This window comes from Falco biarmicus, chromosome 1 (genome assembly GCF_023638135.1).
Source record: "Falco biarmicus isolate bFalBia1 chromosome 1, bFalBia1.pri, whole genome shotgun sequence".
NCBI lineage: Eukaryota > Metazoa > Chordata > Aves > Falconiformes > Falconidae > Falco > Falco biarmicus.
The window spans coordinates 99,817,666-99,843,176 of NC_079288.1; the positions used below are offsets into that span (position 1 = coordinate 99,817,666).

General features: G+C 40.2%; 2 protein-coding genes and 1 long non-coding RNA gene across 3 annotated transcripts in view; 2 read left to right on the forward strand and 1 right to left on the reverse strand.

Annotated features, from left to right (window-relative positions):
* The window catches only part of C1H4orf19 (chromosome 1 C4orf19 homolog), a 105,385-nt gene extending 101,772 nt beyond the window's left edge, over positions 1–3,613 (forward strand). The window contains exon 4 of the transcript XR_008823895.1: positions 630–3,613. The gene's annotated coding sequence lies outside the window, so the exon portion shown is untranslated. The remainder of the gene's footprint in view (positions 1–629) is intronic.
* Positions 3,614–3,672: 59 nt separating this feature from the next.
* LOC130154986 (uncharacterized) lies at positions 3,673–4,875 on the reverse strand. The gene is made up of 2 exons (XR_008823897.1): positions 4,406–4,875; positions 3,673–4,031 (listed from the first exon to the last, which is right to left on the reverse strand). It is a non-coding gene; the product is annotated as an uncharacterized LOC130154986 (long non-coding RNA).
* Positions 4,876–5,020: 145 nt separating this feature from the next.
* Positions 5,021–24,208, forward strand: PGM2 (phosphoglucomutase 2). The gene is made up of 14 exons (XM_056351753.1): positions 5,021–5,167; positions 9,777–9,944; positions 10,817–10,923; positions 11,251–11,335; positions 12,595–12,678; positions 14,138–14,331; positions 15,459–15,648; positions 16,350–16,447; positions 18,385–18,565; positions 18,689–18,782; positions 19,607–19,736; positions 22,306–22,495; positions 23,144–23,277; positions 23,809–24,208. Exons 1-14 carry the CDS (start codon positions 5,096–5,098, stop codon positions 23,909–23,911), a joined length of 1,830 nt encoding a protein of 609 aa, XP_056207728.1. The 5' UTR covers positions 5,021–5,095; the 3' UTR covers positions 23,912–24,208.
* The last annotated feature ends 1,303 nt before the right edge of the window (positions 24,209–25,511 follow it).

Here is a 25,511-nt window from a genome sequence, read left to right on the forward strand (position 1 = left end):
GTGCAAGGACAGAGACTCCACAACCTCCCTCAGCAACATGTACCAGTGCTCAGTCACCCTCACAGTGAAAATGTATTTCCTAATGTTCACCTGGAACCTTCTGTGTTTCAATTTGTGCCTGTTTCCTCTTATCCTGCCACTGGGCACTGCTGAAAAGAGCCTGGCTCCTTCCCCTTTGCATCCTCCCTTCGGGTATTGATACATGCTGATAAAATCCCCCTGTACAACCTAAAGTTGTAGATAACTTTTTAAAAAATCCTTATTGATAACAGTTAACTGGTCATCTCTCATGTTGTTTCAGCATGTGGAAAATAGTATGCTATATTGAAAGGCTGCCTAGGAAATGTCTTTTTACGATGCCTATGAAATTTCTAACGTAGTAAAGGCCAAGTAGTCTGTGACTTAGCTTCAGATTTCTGTTAGCTCTTTGGCAGATCTCATCAGCTTACACCAGCTTCCTTAATAAATGTGCCTTTTATACTATCACACAGCAAATTCATCTATTACCTGGAGAACCACAAGTAATATCTAATTACTTATGCTAACAATTAGTGCTAAACTTATATACTGCATTGAAAATGCAAGTCATTGCTGACACTTCTAACTTACCACTGCTATCTGTATTTCAGGTATTAACTGAAACACTGAATCTGACAAACTGGCACATGGGCACTGATAGAGAGGGAGAAAACATCGAACCATTCACTGCTTGTCTCTTCTCTTATGCTTGCAGTGCCCTTATTCCTGTGGCGGGCTGGCTGCACGTGGCAGCAAGTGCAAAGCCTTGCTCACACCTTACTAAGCACCCACCAGAAGACAAAACAGCTATCTGCCAGCATCCCATACTGGTTTCTCTTTTCTTCCCTGGATTTTCTTCCTTGGATTTCCTTCCAGTGATGACACTCTTCAGCGTGAAAGCTGAGACAAAGAAATACCTTACGAAGTGCAACAAATAGCATTCCTTGCAGCTTACAGACAAATGACAACCAAAAAATATATAACAGATACATTAGGTAAAGCTCTTTCATCACGCAGAAAAGTATCATAAAATATATGATTTATCAAAATGCCAATTTTACTGACAATTACAGAAATCACATGCTGTTTTGACTTGGGAATGATCTTGTTTGTGACTGAGTTGAAATTTAAACGTCTTTAAATTTCTTTCGGGATTTCTCTTTTGTTGTAGTTATATTGCTCCTTGCGAGCAATCGGTAATAGTAACATCAACTGCATCAGCAGATGACCTGTGGGCTTAAAAGTCCTCCAAAAGGTTACAAACTGTTTCCTAGTCCTCTGACTGACAAGTAAGACTGTCTCTACTTTGCTAAAACAGAAAACACTGTACCCAACACAGCAGTCACTCTGTGGAATACAATTTTAACTGTATGACATAGTCCAAAGATGTCCTGTGTTGCAGCTGACTTGCAGCCATGAGTGATTTTGGAGCTTTACAGTCATGTCGTTGTTGGGTTTGTTTGTTTGCTTTTATTTCAGAGGGCAGGCATGGTCATGGACTGCCATGCTTTGAGAAGAAATGACAGGTTATTTAACCACTACACACACAGATTGGCTCTCTCAAAACTGAACCAAGCCCTTAAAAAAAACCACCCATAACATAAAATTCAAAACTTGTCAGAAAATATTAATGAGTGCCATTGTAATACTTTTACTAATTTTCCTTCCTATCTACAAGTTAAAGCAGTTTGCTGCTGTGGTGTTACGTCTAAAGAAATAACACAGTTAACGAGCAAATGTCGTTTCGTTCATACGTGGTGTAAAGAACCTGTGCAGCTGCAGCCGTGCTGAGCCCATGTCATAACACTCTTGATCTGTGGTCAAGTAAATACAACTTTCTTCCAATCCAGTATCTAGAGATTGTCATGAAATACTGTTGGGTTTCTAATTCTTGCTTGGAAATTCACTTTCTGGAAGAGTCACTAGGAAGGATCTAATTGTTAGATTATCTGGTATTTTGAAATCATTTACATTGTATTGTTTGCTTGAAAACGATGTTAATCACAGCAGCAACTGCAGGCAGCAGTTGGCTGTTCCTCCTTTTTCAGCCTCCTTTAATTCCACTAGATCATGAAGTTTTTAGGACTGTGGCGCTTTGCAAGTTGCGTGGTTCTGGCCACTCTGTTCAGAGCAGTCCCAGAGGGGAGGTGGGGACTCTCAAACAGCTTTTCAGTGACACACTGAAAACATCTGAGCCTACACTCTGATGGATCCTGATGATCATTTTCCCCCATCTTGAAGCAAATCATTTTGATTTATAGTCAACCTGTGGCACTCAGGAGAAAGAAGAGATAGTCCATGGACCTGTTCTGTCTGCCACTGCTCCTTCAGCTGAGTCAACGGTGATACATTGTCAGGGTGCTGTGCAAAGTCAGGGTTTTTCTGTGGTTACTTCTCTCCTGCCTTTGAGAAGCATGGCCGCAGTTCAGTGACATTTCCACAAGGGCAGCCCCTTCCTCGTTTGCCTCATCCTTTAAACATGGTACAAAAGAGATGCTCAGATTGTTCCCCTTGAAACACTGTTGGAAAACACCTGGATAGCTATATCCCTCATGGGATTTCAGATTCAGGACTTGGCAGCGCTGGCAAGCTACTCTGCTGGCTCCAGGGTGCCTGCTGCTCCTCCTGTACGCCACAGCCACCTTGCCTTGCTTGGCAGCCTCAGTTCTGCCACACGCGCTCTGTGTGCCATACCCGGGGATTCTCCCCCTGCCTCGGCCTGTACTGCAGAGCTGAGCGGGGAAATCCCACCCACTCCTCACAGCTCGCTCTGCAGTTATGTGGCACCTGGCCTAGCTCAGCTTCGGGCAGAGGTTGACAAGATGTAGGGAAAAGCTCCTGAATAGCGAGCGCCTTGCCCTGAAGCTCCAGAGCAGGCTGCTTGTTCCCCGAGTACCTCGGGAAGCTGGTGCTGGGTATCTCGTTATGCAAGAAAGGGAGTTCAGTGTTCTCTGGGCTGTGCTTCTGCCCCAGAAGTTGTAAGAAATCAAACTGGCCAAAGGGGCTTATCTGGCATCTGCAGGGGGTTCCAGCCAAAAGCCAGGCTAAGTGAAATGAACTGTTTACACAGAGCAAAAGCTTGGCAACTCGGGCTTCTCTCAAAGATGCTGTGCTATAAGCTATAATAATTATTCCATCAATGCAGTGTTAACTGTTCTTTAATGCTGGCAGGACGAACACAATCCATTTTCCAGAGCGAAAATCAGCTACTTTTTTTTTTTTTTTTTTTAATTTGGCAGCTGAGGGTGGAGCTGTGCCCAGACAGAGCTGCAGAGGCCAGAGGAGCTGCTGCTGAAGGACGGTTACCCAAGCACTAGGGGAGAGAAAACAGAGATTCCAAAAGCAGCCAAACAACATATTTTTTGCCTGATTTTCTTACTCTTTGGTTCCACTGATCCTTCATCTCAGAGTTTTTCAGAAGGGTATCTTAACAGTTATTTTTACCGATCAGTAGTGCAGATGGATATTGATTAACGTCTCTGCAAGTAATGTGTTGCATTTCTCTTGTTTGTGTGCTTCCTGGCAACACACTGATGAACTTCGAAAGGTTTCCAAATCTCTGTACAAGTCATTACTTGTATGAAAATTTACCCAATTAGTAGTCATTATTCTAATCAGTCATACATGCCATTAATATGTGCTTTAGTATATAAATTATAACACATAGAAAGAATATATTTCAGGTGATAACAATGAGCAGCTCCAACTTGAAAGGGTGTAATATATAGAAAACTTATTCACAAATAAACAAAAAGCATTCTTTGATATGGAGAATATATTCACAATACTGAACAAGCTTTTTTTAGGAATGGGATTTTTAGCCCCCAATAGTGGGAATGGAGTTAGCCAACTTCTCACAGCACTGAATAGGGATCATCCAGGATTCATCACGGTAATCTCTGGTCGGGAGGGGCTGTGACACAAGGCCAGGCTGCTGCGTGCTCGCTCAGAATCGGCACGAGTAGAGCGCTGTGATTTCCATAAAGAGCCTCCTGTGGCTGACTGGCCGGCAACTAAAAGAGAAACAGAAGTCGTATTTATTTCTGAAGTCTGAGACTAAATGTTAAAAACAGTTACAGGTGGTTCAGTGAAATATCCCCCTTGCATGCCACTTGGCATGTGCAGAATTCCAGCTTGCTCTGGAGCGAGTGTACGGGACAGAGCAAACCAGGAGGAAAGCTGCAAACGGAGTTTCTCCGGGCTGTTTCCTGCTTGTCTCCAGGTGAATGGAATTCAGGCCTGGTTTTATTATGGGAAGGACTGGCCACACAGTTGTTAGGATGCCAAAAGCCAGACACGGCTAGAAATTGTGATCGGGCCCTTTGTTTTGTCCTTTCCGTACTAGCACCTCCCCCAGTACAGAGTACGGAAGGACGCTGACACGCACCTATGCCCAGAGTGGGTGACTCTGCGTGTTTTGCTGATGATCTTTATCCCAAACCAGCGTCCCGCCGAGGACGTTCCTTTGTTATACCGGCTCCAGAAACAAACCCGAGGAGCCTTCGTGCGGGGCCCGTGCAAAGCCACACTTTTTGCGAACCGCAGTTCCCCCCGCCAGCCGCGCTCGGTCCCGCAGTGCCGCCGGCAGCGCCCGGGCACGCGCCCCGCCCCCCCCGGGAGGGGCCGCGCGCTGCCGCCCCACGGGGCCCCGCCGGTGCCGGGCGTTCCGACGGGCCCCCGGGCCGGCCCCGGCTCGCAGGGCTCCGGGGGGTAACGTTCGGCCCCGCGGTGGCACGCAAGGCCCGGCAGATAACACCGCCACAGGCCCCCGGCTCGACAGGGCCCGCAGGCCGGCCCGCCTCCCCGGCGGCTCGGAGCGGGGCGGAAGAGGGGCGGCCCCGGCACGGCCCCCGACCCCGGCCCCGACCCCGGCCCCGGCCCCGACCCCGACCCCGGGCGGGGCGGAGGGGGGGCGGCCCCGGCACGGCCCTGGCACGGCCCTGGCCCTGGCCCTGGCCCTGACCCTGACCCGGGCGGGCGGGGCGGGGCGGGGCGGCCCGGCCCGGCGCGGCGCCGGCGGGCGGAGCGGAGCGGAGCGGGCGCGCTGCGGAGAGGGAAGGAGCGGGCTGGCGGCGGCATGGCAGCGCGGGGCTCGGCCGGGGACGCCGCGCTCCGCCGCGCAGCCGAGCAGTGGCTGCTGTGGGACAAGGTGAGGGGCGGCGGGGGCGGTGAGCGGGAGCCGGGCCGGAGGGGGCGCCCCGGCTCCGCAGGGGCTCTGGGGGGCGCAGGCTGGTGCGGTGTCAGGGCGCGGCAGAGGCGCCCGTCCCCTGCGCCCAAGGCCCTGGCGGCGGGGTATGCCGCAGCGGGGGGGGTGCGGCTGCCGGGGCCCGCGGCGCCACCTGTCCGAGCAGCCCCCGCAGCCTCGCAGAAACCCCTGTCGCTGGTCCCTTGGGTACCGCCGCTGTCCCCGGCTTCCAGCTGCACCGAGCTGCTGTTGTGCAGGGGCCCGTGCTGTGCCGTGTCGGGGCAGCCGGTTGCCTTAATTATTAAAGGCAGGAACACGGTGCTGCGTCGTCTGGCTCTCAGTGTTAACAGCTTCCCGGTACCTCCGTATTTTTGTTGATTAAAATACTGTTGCCAAAAGACACGTAGGCATGCTTCAAAACCACTGGAAAATGCAGAATACATGCTCTGCCCGCCCCCCCCCCCCCCCCCCCCCCCGTAGTGTTGCCCACTGCTTAGTGATCCTTACTTAATAAATTAACTCCTGAATCTTCAACATTATCTAGTCTCATGGTTTTTCTCCCCTTTTCTGTTACGATTTATGAATCCTTTAGCACGTGTTACTTCTCTTCCTGTTAAAATACTTAAACATCTTAAGACTCTACTTTTGTGTCTTCGGTTTTGGTCTTGACAGCTCTATATGCAGAAGTAAACTCCTTGGTTTTTTATATCTCACATGTCTAAAGAAGTGCCTTGCCATAGTGGTGTTCTGGAAATTTTTATGGAGTTGCTTGCAGCTGCAGTTCCTACTGAGATGCAGGCCCACATTCGGTATATGTGGTTTGCGTTTTTTGGTTGGGTTTTTTTGTTGGGTTTTCTTTTTTCTTTTTTGTCCCTGCATGTGAAATTTGTTCCTTTGGCTGTATTGGAACACACTGGCCATTGCCCCTGCTGGGTCACTGTAATGACTGCCCAGGGCTCAGCACTGTACAGTGCTCTCTGGGCTCTGTGCAACCTATGTACTTGTTTGGGAAGGGGTATTCTTCTTATTTCAAGATTATCAATAAAAATATAGAATAATTCTTTTTTTTTTTAGTATCCTTTCCAGGTTCTAAAGGACATCACTAGAAATACCTCAAGCTTGTTGTGATTCTTCATTAAAGATCATTCAACTGGTTAACTGATCAGTTACCCAGCTGTTTCTATTAATGATAATGTGGTGCCAAACCAGACCTTCTTTGGGGAATGCTAATGTTATGATGTAAGCTGACAGTAAGCTTTTGTGTCTCCCTGCCCACGCCCCCCCCTCCACCCACCCCCCCAGTTTAATTGATTTTGAGAATACAGTCTGGTTTTAAAGGGCCTCTTCTTTCCTTAACTTTTTGACTAACCTTAGTTATATTCCTGTCTTCTGTCCACTCATTTCATTCTCAGCTGGTTATTCCAATTATTTTGTAAAACCCTCTGGAAATGTAATGCAGCATCCCCTATGATATCTTTACTTTTGAAAGGCTAACTCTTTGTTAACGCTTGTGTCTGACTCAGTAATAATTGACTAGTTTGCAATACTCATTGCTGATTGCTCAAAAATAGTGAGCAATTTTCATTTCTGGGGGAGCTGTTATGGGTTTGTATTAACAGAACAATCCAATATAACCCTTGTCCATTTACTCTGATATTAAAAAAAAAAAAATTTTTTTTTGAAGTGTAGAAATAGGTTAATATTTAATGATGATAAGCTACAAGTTTCTTACATGATAATAGTTTGCAAGAGCAAGCTTTTAAGGCTGAAGATGGTCCTGCTGACTTAACAGGAAATTTCTACCTAGATGATAATTACTGAGCTTGTTACCAAGCTTCATTACAGTAGTAGTGTATTTTTCATTCTTTCTATTATCAATCATAAAATTATGAATAGAAAGTAGCTTATGTTTTTTTAAAAAAATAAAACCTGTTTAGTCAGTAGCAGTCCTTCTACTCTAAAACTTTACGGGGACTCCTACACTGATGAAGCCTCTTTGAGGTCTTCCTGTAGTGTAGATTAAAGTAAATAACTCAAGTGTTACCAGGTGATGTTCAAGCGAGTTGTACTACTGGATATTAACTCTGTATTAAATCATCTGCCACTGCATTTACAGAAATCAGTGTTCTCATACTCACATCCAGTTTTATTTGAGAGTAGAAAAAGGGTAACTGAAGAGAACCAACAAGGAAAGCAAAAACCAGCACTTAATTCTACAGATACAACTGGGTTCCTCTTTAGTAGAGATGCTGTGAAGATTTGGGTTTGGCTTTTTATTCTGCTTAAAAAAAGTTTCTGGTTTTTTCCTTAGCTGCATACAATGGCATCATAACAGTCCTAAAATTGAAATGGGAACAGCCTTCTGTACCATTTAAAAAAAAAAAAAAAAAAAAAGGCAAATACAACCATAAATAATTATAACAGTAATTCTGGAAAAATACTTCTGGTATATTAAACAGACTTGAGCCTAGCTTTTACCTTTTTTGTTTGTTTGTTTTGTGGGGCAGAGGGAAGCAGGGAATAACCCAAACAGCTAAATTCACACAATCAAGTTTTCTCCGGCAAATGATGTGGATTGAAACTGTGAGTCTCGGGCAGCTGCCTGGTACGATCATTTAACCAGACCTGAAAAATTGGAGGATCCCTGTAGTGTTACAGTAGATAGCAAACCTGGGAAATTTCTCTATGGTAGTGAGAGCTACAGGATGTTCCTAGTGTCCAGCTGGCCTTGTGTGCTGGCATTAGAGCTTCTACTCTGTCCAACATATGTTTAAACGTGTGGCATCCTCCTAAAGAGGTGCCTGTTTCAGTGGCGAGAGACAACTCAGGTGCATAGAGCTCATGCAGGGCGGAAAAAAAAGGTGACTAGGCAGCGTACAAAGCCTGATGCAAAAAATGTCATTCAGACTTTACCTATGAGACATAGGCCTGATATTGCAGCAAAAAGTTCACGTCAACTTTTTAACAGCCTAAACTCAGAATAATTATGCTGACCTATATTATTCTATAATAACATAACATTATATATGTTCTTACAGAATATAATTACTCTATAATAATACAGAATTTTGTTGAGCCTCCTACGAGGAAATGTCAGTTGCAACGTTCTTGGACTGGTAAATTGGTAATTCTTAAACTGGAAATCAGTAATTATGGGGTACCTAATGGCTTATTGCACCCAGGAAACACGTGGTGGTTTTTTTTCTCATTTAACTTATTCTGCATTATATAGTTTACTCATTAGCATCAAAAGCTCTGAAGCTTTTTGAGTATTTATTTAAATTATGATGTTTGTCCTGCAGCAGGGGGTACACAGGTCAACAATTAGGGCATCCAGACCCTGGTTTCAGTTTGGTGTGCAGAATGCTTACACATTTGTATGCAAGCTCATTCACTTGTTTACTGCAGTTCGTGCTCGGAAGTGTTTTCTGGAGCTGCAGAAAATACTTTTTTGGGTTGGTGGTTTGGTTTTTTTTGCATAGGATGATATGCCTTCCCTTGCTGTAAGCATACCTAGGTCATCCAAGAAATAGTATGGTCTCTGACTTCTGTGAGGTTATTTGCTTGACTAGAAATCAAAGTTTCTATCCATTTGGAAATTATAACCTTTGTACTCCAGTGTAAAGTGTGTGTGATCATGGTGAGTAACCTGTGGAGGATGCTGCCTCTCCACATAACCCTGTTGCCTGGTGGCTGGAGTGTGCCATCTGTCTGGTTGGCTCCGCTGTTATCCAGAAATCTTCACGTATTCTCTCTTAGTAAGATTGAGAGGCTGGGGATACAGGACTTTGCTAATTCCCAAGTTTGGAAACAGAGAGTTGAGAACAATAAAGAGTAGATACAAGCAATATACTAAGGAAAGCAGTGAGACTTAGAAGGCCTTCGCTGTTCACAGATTAATCTGATGTGGCCTTTTGTCACCACTCTGCACAGCCATTTTATTGAGGAATTCAGCTGTAGTTGCTAGGCTTCCATCCTGAGGGCTGTGCTTGTTTTTACAACCGTTACCTGCACATACACTGCAAATTGTTATCTTTATCTTCTGACCAGTCTGCTTAGTTTTGCTGCTGCCTCTGGTGTTAGCCAGTCTCAGGTCAAGGTTCTGATTTATTATTTTTTTTTAGCTCTACTTAGAGAGCTATGGAAGTAACAAATACTTACTAATCATCGGCTTAACTTACTTTTGTATATGTTTAGTGTAGTCTTTGTGTTGTGATGACAAAAGTTCTCTGGAATGTAAAGATGCCTTTTTTTGTTTGTTTTGTTTTTAAAACCAGGCAGTATTAAAATTAAAGGACATCTCGGAAATCTTTTCACTTGCTAAAATGTGATATATACATGTTGCCTTGACAGCAGTGTTAACTTAAGGAGATAATACTTGAGATTGTACTGACTTAAAATTAGGAAGATGTAGTAGGAGTTCTGGTGTTCTTGAAGTGGTGTGTGATGTTTTGATACTGAAATAACCCAGCACAGAGAATGGGCAAGAAAGTTCTGTTAAGATGCTTAAGGGTATTAAAAACAAACATACAAACAAAACCTGTTCTAGAAAATCTGAATTTTGTGTCTACAGAATCCAAAAACTTCTGCAATAGTGAAGCAACTGCTTGTTGAAGGAAATGCCAGTGAACTGCAGAAATACTTCGGCTCACGGATGGAGTTTGGCACAGCAGGGCTCAGAGCTGCCATGGGAGCAGGAATTTCCCACATGAATGACTTAACTATTATCCAGACAACCCAGGTACTGTGTTCAGCACTTGATCTCACTTAACTGGCTGTATATATAAGCCTCATTTATGACAAGCAAACAGGTATTCTGTGGAAGTACAAGCTTTTTACTATTCCTCCAGTTTTCAGAAGTCATGTAAATAATTATTAGCTGACTGCTGATCTCTGAAAACAAGCAGAGAGGAGGTGTTAAGCCATGAAAATAAGTTATTTTCCATATTTGATTTGCAATTGAATTTATACACAGCTACAGTTAAGCTCAAGTGGATCAGTTGGTCCTGATGTAATAACTACCAAAACCCACAAAGGTAGCCAGCATTTGGCTAAGCTTTGTGTATGTTGGAACATAAATTTACGTAAATGCAGTGAAGCTGCATATATATATATGCATGTAGGTCCTAAAGTAAATCTACCTGGGGAGAGCATAAAAAATCCCCAAAACTTAAATTCCTGCAGCCTGGAGTGGTGGTGTCTCATGCCCTAAACGTGTGTCATTATTAAGAGTGAGATTCAGTAAAAAACAGAGGTTTCAGTTAAAACCTGGAATATTGGCCAGTTCTTCTCTTCCTTGTTTGAGACCTAACACAGCTAAATCATTTATCATAATCTGTGATTCAGACTGATAGTGTTAACTGTTCCTTTCTCGAGTTGGTTCTGAGTTTTGGAAAAGTACTGAAATGCTGTCCAACTCACTGTATTGATTTGAACGTTTCTTATATTTCTCGGTGTTTATTGGTCCTAGACAAACTGAATCCTAATCCAGTTCAGTGAGATGTTATGTGTGCTCACCTTTCTGAGATGTCAACATCTTAGCAATCATCTTAATGCAATGATAGATTAAATATCAAGATTGGGTTAATGAATTGAATTTCTTGTTGTCTTTAGGGATTTTGCAGATACCTTGAGAAGAATTTCAGTGACCTGAAAAAGAGAGGAGTTGTGATTGGTTTTGATGCTCGTGCCCATCTTTCCAGTGGAGGTAGTAGCAAAAGGTACTTTTTAGGATTTAAGTATTTTGTGGGTATCTTATATGATCCATCATAATTTTATATCTGCTTCAACAGTATTTTCTCTTTCTGTAGAGTGAAGCAAGGTAAGGGATTTATAGTATTTTTGTATTCTGTAAATGCCAAAGCAGTTCTTATTGTGCTTTGTCTGTTGGCGATAGTGAGGGAACACATTTAAATTGGGTCTGTATAATGATTTGGGGGTTGTTCATAGGGGTTTAGTTTCTTGGTTTTCTTTTTTAAATCAGAGTGTGAAGCTGTGATTGGTGAGAAAATGAATATATTTCCTAGGCATCTTTTCTTCCTGTTTAGGTTTGCAAGACTTGCTGCTAATACCTTCATCAGCCAAGGAGTTCCAGTTTATCTGTTCTCTGATATAATACCAACTCCTTTTGTGGTAGGCTTCTCTATTATATCTTTTTTTATACACACAGATTCTGTCAGACATCTTGCATTACTTACATTAAGGAAAACTAGACAAACTGCTTTTAACTTTTTAAGCTGGACCTGCTGTGAACCTCTGCGTATTTAGCTATATTTAGTTTACGACATCCACAGCAAGAGAAAGGAAGAAGCTTAGTGGAATGCCAGTGACAGTGGGATGGATGTGTTTGTATTTATTCTGGCTTTCAGGCAGGTTTCTTTCAGAAGACAGCTCGTTGTTTCCAGATTGCTGTGGAGGCTGAAACATACACGCACCATTAATTTTGTGATTTTTGGTTGGTTTGGTGCTTTGGTTTTGTTTTTCTTTTCGGGGTATTGTATCTAAAGTAGCCTTTTCAAATAGCAGGTGGTTGGAATACAGCAATGTTGCGCCGGGAGGCTCGATGTGACCGCGTTTTCATCATCAGATCACTAGGTGTCAGTCCTCTAAAGCAATAAAGAAAACCCCTACCGCTGCACTAAAACCAAGTTTCTCCCGGTACCAGTTGCTCCAGTAAAGTGCTGCAAACACAACATACCAGGATGAAGACTTGATATGTAGCATACCTGTATCGACAGAAATTTTGGTAGATTTAGGGTCAGATTCTTCACAGTGCAGCTTAAAGCAGTATTGCAAAACTTGGGGTTGATTGCATTGGCTGTTAAATAAAGAGCCAGGAGTAGACTCAAACTGGACTTATGATCACAAACTATGCTATATTTTTCATTCACTCCACCCATGTGGAGCTAATTTATATAAGAGCTCTCTCCCAAACAATTCTTTTCTGAACCACGATGGAGTAATTGCTCCACGGGCTGCTCTCAAAAGGTAGTGTGGATGAGACTGCTGCAGGTGTAGTTCTCTACCCTGTGCAGACTTCTGTCATTAGCCCAACAGACTTTGCACCCTTAAAGACCTCTGGTATCTCAGGTCATTCCGCATTAGTCGGTTGCCTTCTATAGAAACCACACTCTAGAGATCCACAAAGCATTTGATACAACACTAAGAATATATATATAAAAGGCAAAATGCACAGGAAAAAGCAAGGACTCAAGTTGTGCCACATGGGGTTTAGCGGAGCAAGTAAAGCTTCTGCTTTAGAGAGTCAGTCTGTAGGAATCATATCCTGGCTTTCTTTTCATTCAACAGTATAGAAGTATTGCATGTGCGTGAGAATAAATAATATAAAATACTTTGCACGTTCCACTTCAGATAACTTTCTCTTGTTACAGCCATACACAGTAACTCATCTGAAGCTTTGTGCTGGAATTATGGTTACCGCTTCTCATAATCCAAAACAAGATAATGGTTACAAGGTATTTCTGTACGATCTACTTTCTGGCTCTTTTTCAAACTTTTTTTTCCACGTAGAGACACTAATATTATTGTGTATATCCTATCATCATATAGACCAAATTAGAAGAGATCAAACTATCAATGAGATGTATGTATTTAAAGCTAGTAGCATGTTACACTAATGACATAATTAAAATCTTAGTTCTAAAAAGCAGTACTTTTTGTACTTTGGAACACTTTAAAATATTAACTGACCTCTTTTCAAAAGCATTAATCACTTTTCCAGTTCATGATTTTAAAAGATGTCTTTAGTTTTACAAACACAGAGAATTAAAAATGTGTGAAATCTAATGAGTTGCTTGTACAAAGCATTTTTAATAAATTCCATTAATTTTTTGTAGCACTTTTTTTTTTTTTTTTTTTTTTTGGCGCTAAATGATACAGTTACCGGTGTGACTTTTTTTCTATGACAGAAATCTGCATTCCACTGGAAAAGACATGGCTGAGCTGCCTGTCTGCCAGTCACCCATAGCTGAACTAGTCATATACAGACAGTTTCCAAAATACAAAAATTGAAATTGGGAGATCTTTTTTTGTCAGCTTAATAGAAAAACAAGGCATTAGCAGGAATAATTTCTTGCTGTCTCTCCCTTCAGAACTTCATGTCTCTTTAAAATTGCTTTGTAAAATATTTTGTGTATTGATCTTGATAGCTTGTTTGGATGCTTTATCAACTACTTTTTTCATCAATTTCATTTTTTCTTAATTTTTGATATTTGGGTTACATAGTTACATATGTACATGGCCAGTTGCTTTTTTAAAATCTGTGGTCTGTAAACCATCAATAGAAGGAAGTGTGCAAACAACTGTCAAAAAGTAAAACATAGGAAATATACCTCTTTCTAGATGTGTAAACAATTATCAAAAAGGAGAAGACTACAAGTAATGAACATCTTGACACTTAGTTGAATTTGTGCTTGCTGTTGTGGCAATACTGCTGCTGCAGGCAACTGCAAAATTTTTGTGCCTATCTCCTTAATTTTTTTTTGGTGGGAAATGTGTTTCAATTTTGCACTTTTTTCCTCTTAAAAATTCTTCAATATATAATGATTATACCTAAAAATCTGGAAGAAGGTATATGAAATAGCATAGGCAAGTTATCAATCCCAAGCCTGGCAGACAGGCTGATACTGGAATCTTTTCAGTAAATGAGCTGGGTCTTGTTTTGTGTTCCATTATGGATTTTGATATCTTCTGATTTTAAAAAAAAAAAAAGAAAAAGGCAGTTGTTTAATAGAACAAAAATGGGATGTGAGAGGAAACATTGAGAATATGAACAGGGGAATACTCTTGGTATAATTCAGCCTAATTTACTGTAATGCTTTACCGAGGGTAGTGCACTTTAGCCAACAAAAGAAATAACAGTGCTATCCTACAATATTAATGACCAAATATTCCCTTACCCTATTTATTATTTAGGTTTACTGGGAAAATGGTGCTCAGATCATTTCCCCTCATGACAAAGGAATTTCTCAGGCTATTGAGGAGAACCAAGAGCCGTGGTCTCAGGCTTGGGATGACAAACTGATTGACAGCAGCCTACTACTTCATGATCCATATGCCATGGTCAATAAGGAGTATTTCAAAGACATACAGAAACAGTGCTTTCACAGGTAACCGGTGTTAACTCCGTTAAGAGTATGGGTTTTTCCATCTAGTTCAAATTGATGGAAGTCAGGGCGGCCATTATCCTGCCATGATCCAGTTCTGTCTGTGCCTTCTTGTCACCTTTTGTGGTAGCACTGGCAGCTGCATGCTGACATAGTAAGCCAGTTCATATAGGTGGCCTGGCAGAAATCTAACCCAGCAAAGTGAGCAAGGTTCTGATTATATCATCTCCCTGTATGTGCATGACTATGCATCGACCGAGTGCCACAGCAAGACTAGGGCTATGTTGTGCACCTGGGGCTGCGCTGACGCTGACAGTCCAACAGTCTTAAAATGGGCTGCTAAGAGCGAAGGTGAACCAGGCTGTTAAGCCAGTTCTGGAAGGAGGTCTTGCTCTGTCATTGTAGCCTTGTGTGTGCTCCTGGTGACCTTGGGCACCTTGCATGAGCCTATTCCTGTCACTTGCTCAGTAAAACTTTACTCAGCAAAATCAAGTGCATGTTTTATTTTATGATTAACTCGTAGGATCAGTTTATGGATTAGGCGAGCAGCAACCTGTTAATCTGCTTATTTACATCAAAATTTTAACCACCAGTAACCGTGTTCTTACTCTTACTAAAAACATAGTCAGGATTACTAGAAAGTTTGGTCTATGTGAGAAATTATGCTGCATTTTCAGAATAGGAGTTGAATGTCTCCTTAGGAGTTTCCATGCATGTTCTACAGTGTCAGGAATGCACTTCGTAAAACAGTGCGCTCAAATGAAGCATGCTGCTGTCGGTCCACTGTGATCACAGTCTTTGGAGCTGATTTAAATGCCAGAGTTGGGGATGAAGAGTCTTATTAGGCAGTTGTATTTGTTTTCCACTCACCTCCTTTGAGGTATGTGCAGTGTACTGTCATACTCCAGTGTTTTGCACATACCAGGACACTAGATACCGAGAGTGACTCATATCGCTGAAAAATGAGGCATAAGCCAGTTTTCAAGCAATTACCTTTAAAATCTGACCTTTTTAGTTTATAATTTTAACAGTGATATAGAATACTGTATTGTATCGGTTTCTGAACATAATCAATTTTCTGCAGAATATTCTTCCGTATCCAAGTTAACTGTTAATGTGTTTTATTTCAGGAATATAAACAAGGAAACAAACCTGAAATTTGTTCATACTTCTGTGCATGGCGTAGGTCATAAATTTGTGCAGCTGGCCTTCAAGGCATTTGACCTTAGCCCTCCTTTTGCTGTTCCAGAGCAGAAGGATCCTGATCCAGAATTTCCCACAGTAAAGTACCCAAATCCTGAAGAAGGCAAAGGTGTTTTGGTAAATAGAATTTTTTTTTTTTTAATAGTTCCAATGTATTTCAAATAACGTATCCTTTCTGCCAGTAGTCATGGCTATAAATATTGGTTGATGGTCTATTTTGTTTCTGTTTTCATAGCCTTACATTTAGTGAAGAGTTAGCTGGTATCCTTTCATTGAAATTTTTAACTTTTTGAACCACTTGGGAAGTAATTATCTGTAACTTTAAACTAATTTGTTCTGTGCTCTAACAGAATTGGCAGCATCTGCACGTAGAACAAAGTGATTCAGTTCCTTTTAAAAAATAAAATAATAACAATAAGATCTTCACAGTTGGTTTTGAGAAATTTCTACAATTTACATCTGAAATACAAAGACTAAATTGTTCTGATTCTTCACCAGGAGGCAGCAGGGGAAGTCCTGACAGGTCATTAGAATTTTGGCTGCAAGTATGTCTGCTACACACTGTTACTGAAGGATCTTGTTGAATCTAAATAGTGTTTGACTCAGGCTGAAGAAGTGGAATGATCTAGGTGAAGTTAAATATCCTGACTGTGCTCTACTGCTGCCAGGCTTGAAATTTACTTTTTTGTAGAGACACATCATGATTTTGGGTGTTTGAGATTAAATAAATGGGGAAAATTATTTAAAAACTATAAAGAAAGTGAAAATGTTATTTGGGAGTATTAACACTCATCTCATCTTGCTTACCACTTTTCTAGACATTGTCTTTTGCTTTGGCTGAAAAAGATGGGGCAAAAATAATTTTAGCAAATGATCCTGATGCTGATCGACTTGCAGTGGCAGAGAAACAAGAGAGGTATGGTAATAAAGAATTGCAAGCCATTTACATTTTTTACCTAAAGGCTAGGTTCATTTGGGGGATTTTTGATACCTGTGTTGCAGAGGAAGATAAATAGTCACATTAGTCAATTTTGGACTGAAAACGTGTAGAAATGAGAGAGGACTGTATGAAGCAGACCACAGTGGGGGCAGCAGGTGAAATGATGATTAATATTAGATACTGTACAGAAGCCTGAATAAATACTTGACACTTGCGGTACTTGAGGCATGCACAGAAGCACATGAATTGTTGTGATTGTGCTATAGCTTTTTAAAGGTAGGTTTTCAGGTAGGAATTTTTCACCCAAGACTGATGATGTTCTTTTATACTATGCTTATTAAATAATTACTTGAATATTCAGGAGAACCTTTATATAGTTTGCTGATAATCTCAGGAATAGGGAACATCTCTTGTTTTTTCATGAGTTCCTTCTTTCTCAATACTGTTAGACCAGACGTTTTTCTAATCAGATGGTTTAGGCCTCTCTCACTCAGTTCCCCATTTCTATGCATTCACATCCAGTGATTGTGGATGATGCAAATATTTGAACCTCTATCAGCTACACAAATTCCAAAAACCCAGTAAAAGGACACAATGCCAAATACCCATTTTGCTCACCAGATAATACTTTTTGATCTTGTAGCAGCTTCAAAGGTGGCAGTGTTTTCTTTGGGGTTTTGGGTCTTTTTCTAACTCATTAGCCTCACAGCATGAACTAAGGAGGCTTTTCTGCCATTTGAAGAGGAATGGGCTGATTGGACTCTGCTTGGACAGTGGTAGCTGGAATATCTTTATTTTAATATTTTTGTCCTGTGCCAGCCTGAGCTGGCAATTCACCATTAAGGAAAAATAATTAAAAGCTTCAGTTTATGCTAGTTATGATGGGTTAAAACAGTTTTTGTCTAAAAACTTACAGCTATCAGAGGCTTGAAGAGGGAATGTTAGTTTATTGTATTTATCACCACTGAGAGCATCGTGCTCTCATTCTGCTACCTCTTTGCTAATTGTGTAGCCAGTCTTAGTTGTCTCCTAACTTCCAGTCCTGCGTCCTTCTCTCAGACTTTTCCTTTAGCTGTTCATACACTAATTGAATATATTAATACAGGCTTCTACAGTATCTGTACTTCTTCTTTGACAGAAACTCCTGCTAAAGCACAGTCTCTTAGAGCTCTTACACTAAGTTGTCACTTTGCATTGCTTTGTGCCTGTTGGCATCAATAAATGCAGGAGACTGAGTCTGCTTCTCTTTCACAACAGGTACTGTTTCTGTAGGTCTTGATGTCTGTCAGTTTGGCAGTGTCTTTGTCCCCTTTTGTGACGGGGAATTTCTGGGTAATTTTGACATCCATCTTTCTTTTTTTCCTTCCATTTTTCTTGTTCTAGCAACATGTCAATGTTAATTTTTTTTTTCACCCATTTGAGGTTTTTTCCAATCTTCTCAATGACCATTGATGTATTTGTGATTATATATAAAAGCATTTGTCACAGAGTCAACTAAAAGTACTGATCTTGAGAACTGTATTTTTGTGTCTCTGTGCTTGTCTTAATCACGGATTTTATAATTTGCTGAATATTTTTGTTTTACAAAAATATGCTGGAAATAGCATTGTTTCATCTTTTGATAAATTCAAAAGCTGGTATGTATTATGGAGGACAAAGGTAACCACTTCATAAATTTTTGGGGAGGAATTTTTTTTTTTGGTCGAAATGAACACATGACACCTTGTTACTGGTACTTGGATTTCAGGTGCAGTTGTTTGTTAGTATTCATGTATGCAAGAACCAATAGATTATTTTTTTTTTTTCCTCCAGTATTATCCTTTGAATTCATACACTTTGTTTTATTTTTTTTTTTTCCTCCAGTATTATCCTTTGAATTCATACACTTTGTTTATTTTTTTTCCTCTCTCCAGTGGTGAATGGAAAGTGTTTTCTGGAAATGAGCTGGGAGCTCTTTTAGGCTGGTGGATCTTCACTTGCTGGAAAAATCACAATAGGGATACTTGTGCCATTAAAGATGTCTACATGTTATCCAGTACTGTTTCTTCCAAAATCCTGAGAGCAATTGCACTAAAGGAAGGTTTTCACTTTGAGGTAAGCAACGTTACACGTTATTCCATATTCTTTTATACGCTTTCCTACGCAGTGTCATATCTTCGTAAAACATTACTTTTATTTCTAATGCCTTTCTTTTCCCACCCCTCCTCACTGCTGTAGGAAACACTGACAGGTTTCAAGTGGATGGGCAACCGTGCCAAACAGCTCATGGACCAGGGAAAAGCTGTTCTTTTTGCATTTGAGGAGGCTATAGGTATGAAACGGAATGTTATATTCTGGTATCCTGTAAAATAGTGAAAGTAGTCCTGCTGCAAAAACTGCCAATGTAACGGTGCCCTCAGCACAATAGGTCTATTTCCAGTGAGTAATCAATAATCATCCATTTGGCTGATCGATTTTACTAGTTTTAATCCTGTGTATCTCGGCTTAGCACAGAGTATGATGATGTGAGGAGCTAGATGTATATACCTTCAGTAGCATAGCTATGTAGACTTGGACTGAAAACGCTCTGCAAGGTATTTTAAAAAAAACAAACACACATTTTTCAGACTTCAGGTTGAGTCTGTTTACCTGACATTTTTCAGCTGATTTTAAATGTGAATAAAAAGTAAAAAAAATCTCCCAAATTATACTTGTAAACTGGAAAGCCATGAACAAAAGCTGTGAATTCATTAGAAGGAAACGAAAGCTATAATGCTATTTTTGGAGTATGTCAGTACCTGAAAACCAGGGAAAATGTGATTAATTTTACAGATGATTACTGGTGCTACCATGTAAGGGTAATCACATTTGAGACAAAGTGCTATACTTGTTTTGTTCCTGCAGTATGGCATTTCTTTTTAACGAGAGCTTCAAAAATGCTCAGGAGCATCTAGCATTGACACAAATCTGTCTCTAGCTTGAAATTCCATTAAATGCCTTGCTTGTCAAAATTAACACTTTTTAACTATAAAATGTCTGTACTATGGTAGTGTGCATTTCTCCTTTAAAAGATGTTGGGTTTATTAACTCCCCATCCCCATTTTATCTTATTTTCTTATAAAAATATATCAAATATATATAATTTTCTTTGTTTAGGATATATGTGCTGTCCTGCTGTTCTGGACAAAGATGGTGTCAGCGCTGCTGTTATAACTGCAGAGATGGCTAGCTTTTTGGCAACCAGGAATTTGTCTTTGTCTCAGCAGCTGAAAGCTGTCTATGATGAGTGAGTTCTCTTAGAATTGTTTAATTTTCAGATTTTCTCCATTCCATGTACTGGGGTTAATAGGGACTCACTAGCAAGCTATAGTATAGGAAGAAATAAAAATTGGGTTCTTGCAGTATTAACACAATTGTGTGTTAATAGTAATTTTCTAGAAAGCGCTCCTGCCTCATGAATATATTTATGACTTTATCTTGTGTCATTTTAAGGTATTTTAAAAATAATAGTGTTACCTTACTAATTCCCTATTAGTTAATGAGATTTTTGAGGTGGTTTTGTTTGCTTGTCTGAAAGGTTTTTCCCTTTTGGGAAGTTCTGCTCTTGGGTCCTTTTACAGAAGATTGGCCTGGGTTTTGGCCAGTAGTATTACTGTGTTGTGGACATCATAGTGTCGCCAGCTGCTTCAATGTGCCAGATGCACAAAATTGTTGATTGCAGAATGGGTCTAAGTACCTCTGGCATATTTATGCTACTCATAGAAGCCAGCTTGCTTCTGTCCTGCTTGCAGGGCTACTTGTGATTAAATTAATTCTAGTTGGCTCTAAAATTAAGCTTTTTATGATGATAATCTGTCCTTTTTTTTTTTTTTAATGGATAGTAGATGTTGGTGGTTGTTTCTGCACGTGAATGAGATTTGAGCTGATTATGCAGAAGTGCTGTGACTGTTTTGCCATAACTATTGGCCATATATGGCAGGGTATCCCTTTGAGAGCTTTTAATACAAGGCACTGCTTTTCTTTTGTTCTTAATGTTTTCATAGACCTACAGAAATCAATAGCAAAGATGACTACTGGATTTCATGGGACAGACAGTGGGTTTTGTGGGGAGTTTGGGTTGTTTGTTTTAAAGGAGGGAGCAGCACAAGCTGGTTGATACTCTCCACCTCTTTGTGTCTCAGATGCTAACGCAGGAGTGGTGGAACCTGCAGAGACTCATGGAAGACTCCAGCCTTGGTGCTGCTTGTTTTACCAATCCTCAGAACTCATTTGCATGCAGCACTAGCCATGCTTGTTTAAGAAGGAGTCAAGTGGGAAACACTTGCTAACACACTACATAAATAAATTGTAGGATTTATTAGCTGTTGTATGTGGCAGAAGTTTAGGTGTGTTCAAGAAACAGTAATATAAATGCATGGAAGAGGAATGCATACCTAGAGCTGCAAATATATCATCTGACATGAGAAATCCCTTAAGTACTGGTAGCTGGAAGTGTATATTCAAAGAATTATCCTTCTCTGGCTTGCACCTTTTTTTTTTTAATACTCATTCAGTAAACACCTCCTTCAGGTTGCCCTCAGAATATTTGACGGAGTGGAACTTTCTGTGTCACAGAGTAAAGAGTGCCACTCTTTACGTAACTACTGAAGAGGACTCTAAAAGTCAGAGCTTATTTAGCATAAAAGCAGTCTGTAGATGTACCTGAAAGATGTCACTGCACATAGTCATAGTCACTCTTTGTGGAAAACCTACATAACAGGGAAGGATACAAATCTGCCTTGATTTGATGCTTGATAACTAGAACTGGAGAAGGGGGTCTTGTTTTGTTTTGGGGGGTCGTTTTCTGTGCGTTTGATTTTGTTGTTTGTTTGTGGCTAATACAGAGTTGCAGTTTTCTACTCCTTACTCCTTTATTCTTTGTCAGATTTGTCTTGTGGGTTGCTGTTGAAATAGAAGAAACTCTACTCTGGGTTGTGGAGGTATAGAAGGGGGATCTTTTCTCAAGGAAACAAATGCAGATTGGGAAAAGGACACTGTCCTAGCAGGCTCATCGCTTCTTTCAATTATAGGATAGGTTTTGGTAATTCCCTTGCTGGATCGTCAAGACGGATTTAACAGTTATTGATCTTCAAGATGTCCATTTGGGTATAAGCATGACTCCGTTAGGGAACCGTTCAGGTTTCTAGCATGAACATCCTGAATGAAAGATTCTGCCCTTCAGATTTTCTCTGGCAACCAGGATATAATCATCAAGTGTTGCTCTTTAGTAAGAGTTCAATTAAACAACCAGTCTAGGTTTGTATGATTTTCAACTACATGCTGTTCTGAAAAGTCAGTGTTAGCAGGTCATTTGTCTTTGATGCAGATTCTGCATCGTATTACCCGGCAGCAAGCAGAGAAGGTAAAGAGACAATGTTCTTTTAACAGTTTGGTTTAGTAGAAACACTCTAATGGGAGAGCAGCTTCTGAAGTGGCATTGGAAAAAACAGTCTAGGATTTGTTTTCCTTGGAGAAGGTCAGCTGTCAAAGCAGCTGTTTAGATGTAGTCTGTTCTCTTCCTCTGATGGTTAGATGTCTTCAAGGCAATGATGACATCTTTTTTTCTTCTCATTTAGCAGTAAAATTTCTTATTTTTAATCATTAAAAGGAAAAGCTTTCTGCACAGAAGTTTCTTTATGTATAATAGGACAATTAAGCTGTTGAGGCCTTTTTAAAATGGTAAGGGGGTGAACTGATGCTGCAGTTGGGTGACTAGGAGTATAGATTCTTGCTTTATAGAAGGTTGTGTAATGTGTATGGTGTACAACTCTTAAGAAGAACACTGCTTCTTCAATTCATTAGTATTGTCTTCACAGATATGGCTTCCATGTTACCAAAGCTTCATATTTCATCTGCCATGATCCTAAAGTTATTCAACAGCTTTTTGACAACCTCAGAAATTTTGATGGAAAAAACACATATCCAAAATCTTGTGGTAGATTTAAAGTTTCTGGAATAAGGGATCTAACTACTGGGTATGACAGCAGCCAGCCAGATCAAAAGGCTGTAAGTATATTTTTTAAAAAATTATATATAAACCATATAAGTATGTATATACATATATAAAAAAATGTATGAATGAAAAACTCTTAACATTATGTTACATTCTGAGTCTTAAAACAAGTTAGATTGGGATAATTGTTTTGCCTTGGTGGGAGGAAATGAAGGTTTGGGGAGAGTGGGAGGGTTGGGGTTTTTTGATTGTTTTGTGGTGGTTTTCCTCTCCAAGTTGACAGTCTGTAAAGGGCGGTAAGAAGATCTTGCTGTCTTGCTACAGCAATCTTGCATTATTTTCTTTAAAGTGCAACTAAAATTCTCTGTGGAGATGTGGCTTGGTTTCTTTAGTTTTCCACAATCCGTGTTTCTTTTCCTCCTGAGAAATGCCATCACAGAGCAATTTCTATTTGCAGTAAAAATGTTGACTAGACTTGAAGTGAGCTACCTAGAAGTAATATGCTGCTACCAGATTCTAGGTTGAGGGTAAGGCTGTCATTTGCCTATTGTGGTCTCAAGACCACGATGATGAAGAAAACAGAACAAAGCTTAATTTTAGCTGATCCTTTAGTGATATGACATCAAGTCATCCGTTTTGTCTTGAATTTGTTATATGCAGTCACTGTCCAAGCTTCTAAAAATTATTCATACTATTTATAGATACTTCCCACTAGTAAAAGTAGCCAAATGATAACATTCACTTTTGCTAATGGAGGAGTGGCCACAATGCGAACAAGTGGGACGGAACCAAAGATCAAATACTATTCTGAACTTTGTGCACCACCTGGAAACAGGTATTGTCACGTACAGCAGTGAATTCTGTGTAATATGGGGCTGTGTGGCTTTTTGGTATTGTTTTGGTGGGGAAGAGGCTCTCTGTGATCAAGTAGTATTACTACAGTCATTATTTAAAGCTTTATGCAAATGCATTCCCTCAATTCTGCAAAATTTGTTGACGCCTTCTTGTCACTGAAATCCCTTTGAACTTGGTTTCACATTCAGTAAAAACAAGAATCAAGAAAAACATTCTGCCTTAAATGGAATTAAATACATTCACTCTCTTTTTACATACACGGTTGCTTTAAACTTATATAAAAGTGTTCTAATGTATTTTAAACTGGTTTATGTTTAGTAATTATATCCTTGAATGATAGCCTTATTTTCATTACATAAGTTAATAAATACTTATCTTTAAGACTATATGATTTCCAAGGCTTTCTCACAGATGAAAATTGATCTGAAAATACTATTATAAGTATAAAAGTTACATTTCTAATCACAGACATCTAGTAACAGAATGTATTTGTGTGGATTTTGTTTTTCAGTGATGTTGAAAAGCTGAAGAAGGAACTAGATGAATTGGTCAACGCTCTTGAAAAACACTTCTTTCAACCAGAAAAAAATAATCTTCAACGAAAGACTGAGTAAAATAGCAATATTACTACCTTCATTGATTTTTACAGCATTATAAGTGCATTATTTAAGAAATAAGGATTTTTAGGACCAAACATCTGAGAACTCAAACTAAAAAGACTTCTGCTTTTATTAAGAGTTATTCTGGGTTCTCTTGGATCTAGTATCTTATGTTGGAAGGAAAGTACCTTTACCCTTAAAGGACCAAAAAACCCCAATCAGTTGAACTGAAAGCTTTATGAACTAAAAGTTGACTGCAAATATATTTCAATCAAAACTTGTTTTAATTAAATATTATAAGTAATATCCTGATTTCTGAAATGCAGCCTGTTTTGTGGGGACTTTTATTTCTCTTCTGTGTCTGTAATCTTACAATACTATGCAATTTTACCTAGCTTTAGATTTACAAAGCAAGTTTTTCTGTTAACAAGAAGTAATGAAAGCCTGAGGTGAGACTTTGATAAACTTGGGGCAAATGTTTCAGAAACAGTGATCTTTCTTGGGGATTTTGGCCCAAATAAACAAGAAACTAACAGTGAATTTGCTGAAGGTCTGCTTGGTGTGGGACTATGCATCATAAACCAGGTTAGAGATACTAAGTGTACTAAACTGCCTTTTAATACCATGGACATACTAAGATAATGTTTCTACATACAGCAGGTTTCTGTTGCCTCTTTGAATTAAACATAATTAGTTCAATACATACCCAAATCTCAGAGCCTGTTATACTGTATGCTACCATGACTTGGTGTGCGTAACTCTGCATGTCTAATTTAGAGCAGAAGTTTCCATTTTATTGCATGCTATTGTCTGCATTTGCAGAGCCTGAGAGGGTTATTTGGAGGTTAGCATTTGACTTTAATACAAGGGGTTTCTGCATTTTCAGTACTTGTTTGGGATATCAGTGTAGCTCTAACAGCCCCAGTACTTCTTGGGTAAAGAAAGCTCTTTGCCAGAATTCCTTCTGGTATCCCATGGAGAATGACTAGTTGCCAGACCAAGCATAGGTGAAGTTTAGCAAATTATTCATGAAATAACAAACTTGCTATTCTGTCCCCAGTAAATACTAGCTTACTGTGTTAGCTAAGATGGTAAGCAATGAACACTGGATGCCTGCTTTTACCTTAGAGACCTCAGAGATACCATCGGAGGATGCATGGAAAGGAGTAGTCCCTGCATTCTGTGGCTGTCGCATCTGTTTTTCTCGGCTGTGCAGAGCCAAAGGCAGTATCTAAATCATGCATATTGAGGTCCATCTGTGTGGCATAGAAAATTAACCTCAAAATAATAAGAAGGGAACTGAGGAAACAGAATATGCTATTTATCAAATCCTAGTCCTTTAAGAATAAAACTAAAAAGATGGGTTACTAGTTTGTGCAGAAAGTGCTTGCACACACCTTCCGCTTTTCTGCTGCCATTTCTCTTATACTAAACCAAAGATGAGACAGTTTTTTATTGATACGTGTTTGTTTGGTGCCTTGAATAGTGCAGTCCTTACTCTTAAATAGGACCCTAGAGGTTACTGAATGTAGTAGTAACTGTGAAGGGAATCTCAATATTGACTTCAGTGCAGTCAGCTTTGTCACATTGGATGAAACTTCTGCACCTATAAACT

Coding starts and splice junctions, on each gene's coding strand:
- PGM2 (XM_056351753.1), top strand. CDS start 5,096: ATGGCAGCGCGGGGCTCGGCCGGGGACGCCGCGCTCCGCCGCGCAGCC. Junction 19,737..22,305: donor CTGAAAGCTGTCTATGATGA/GTGAGTTCTCTT, acceptor TTGTCTTCACAG/ATATGGCTTCCATGTTACCA. Junction 23,278..23,808: donor TGTGCACCACCTGGAAACAG/GTATTGTCACGT, acceptor TTTGTTTTTCAG/TGATGTTGAAAAGCTGAAGA.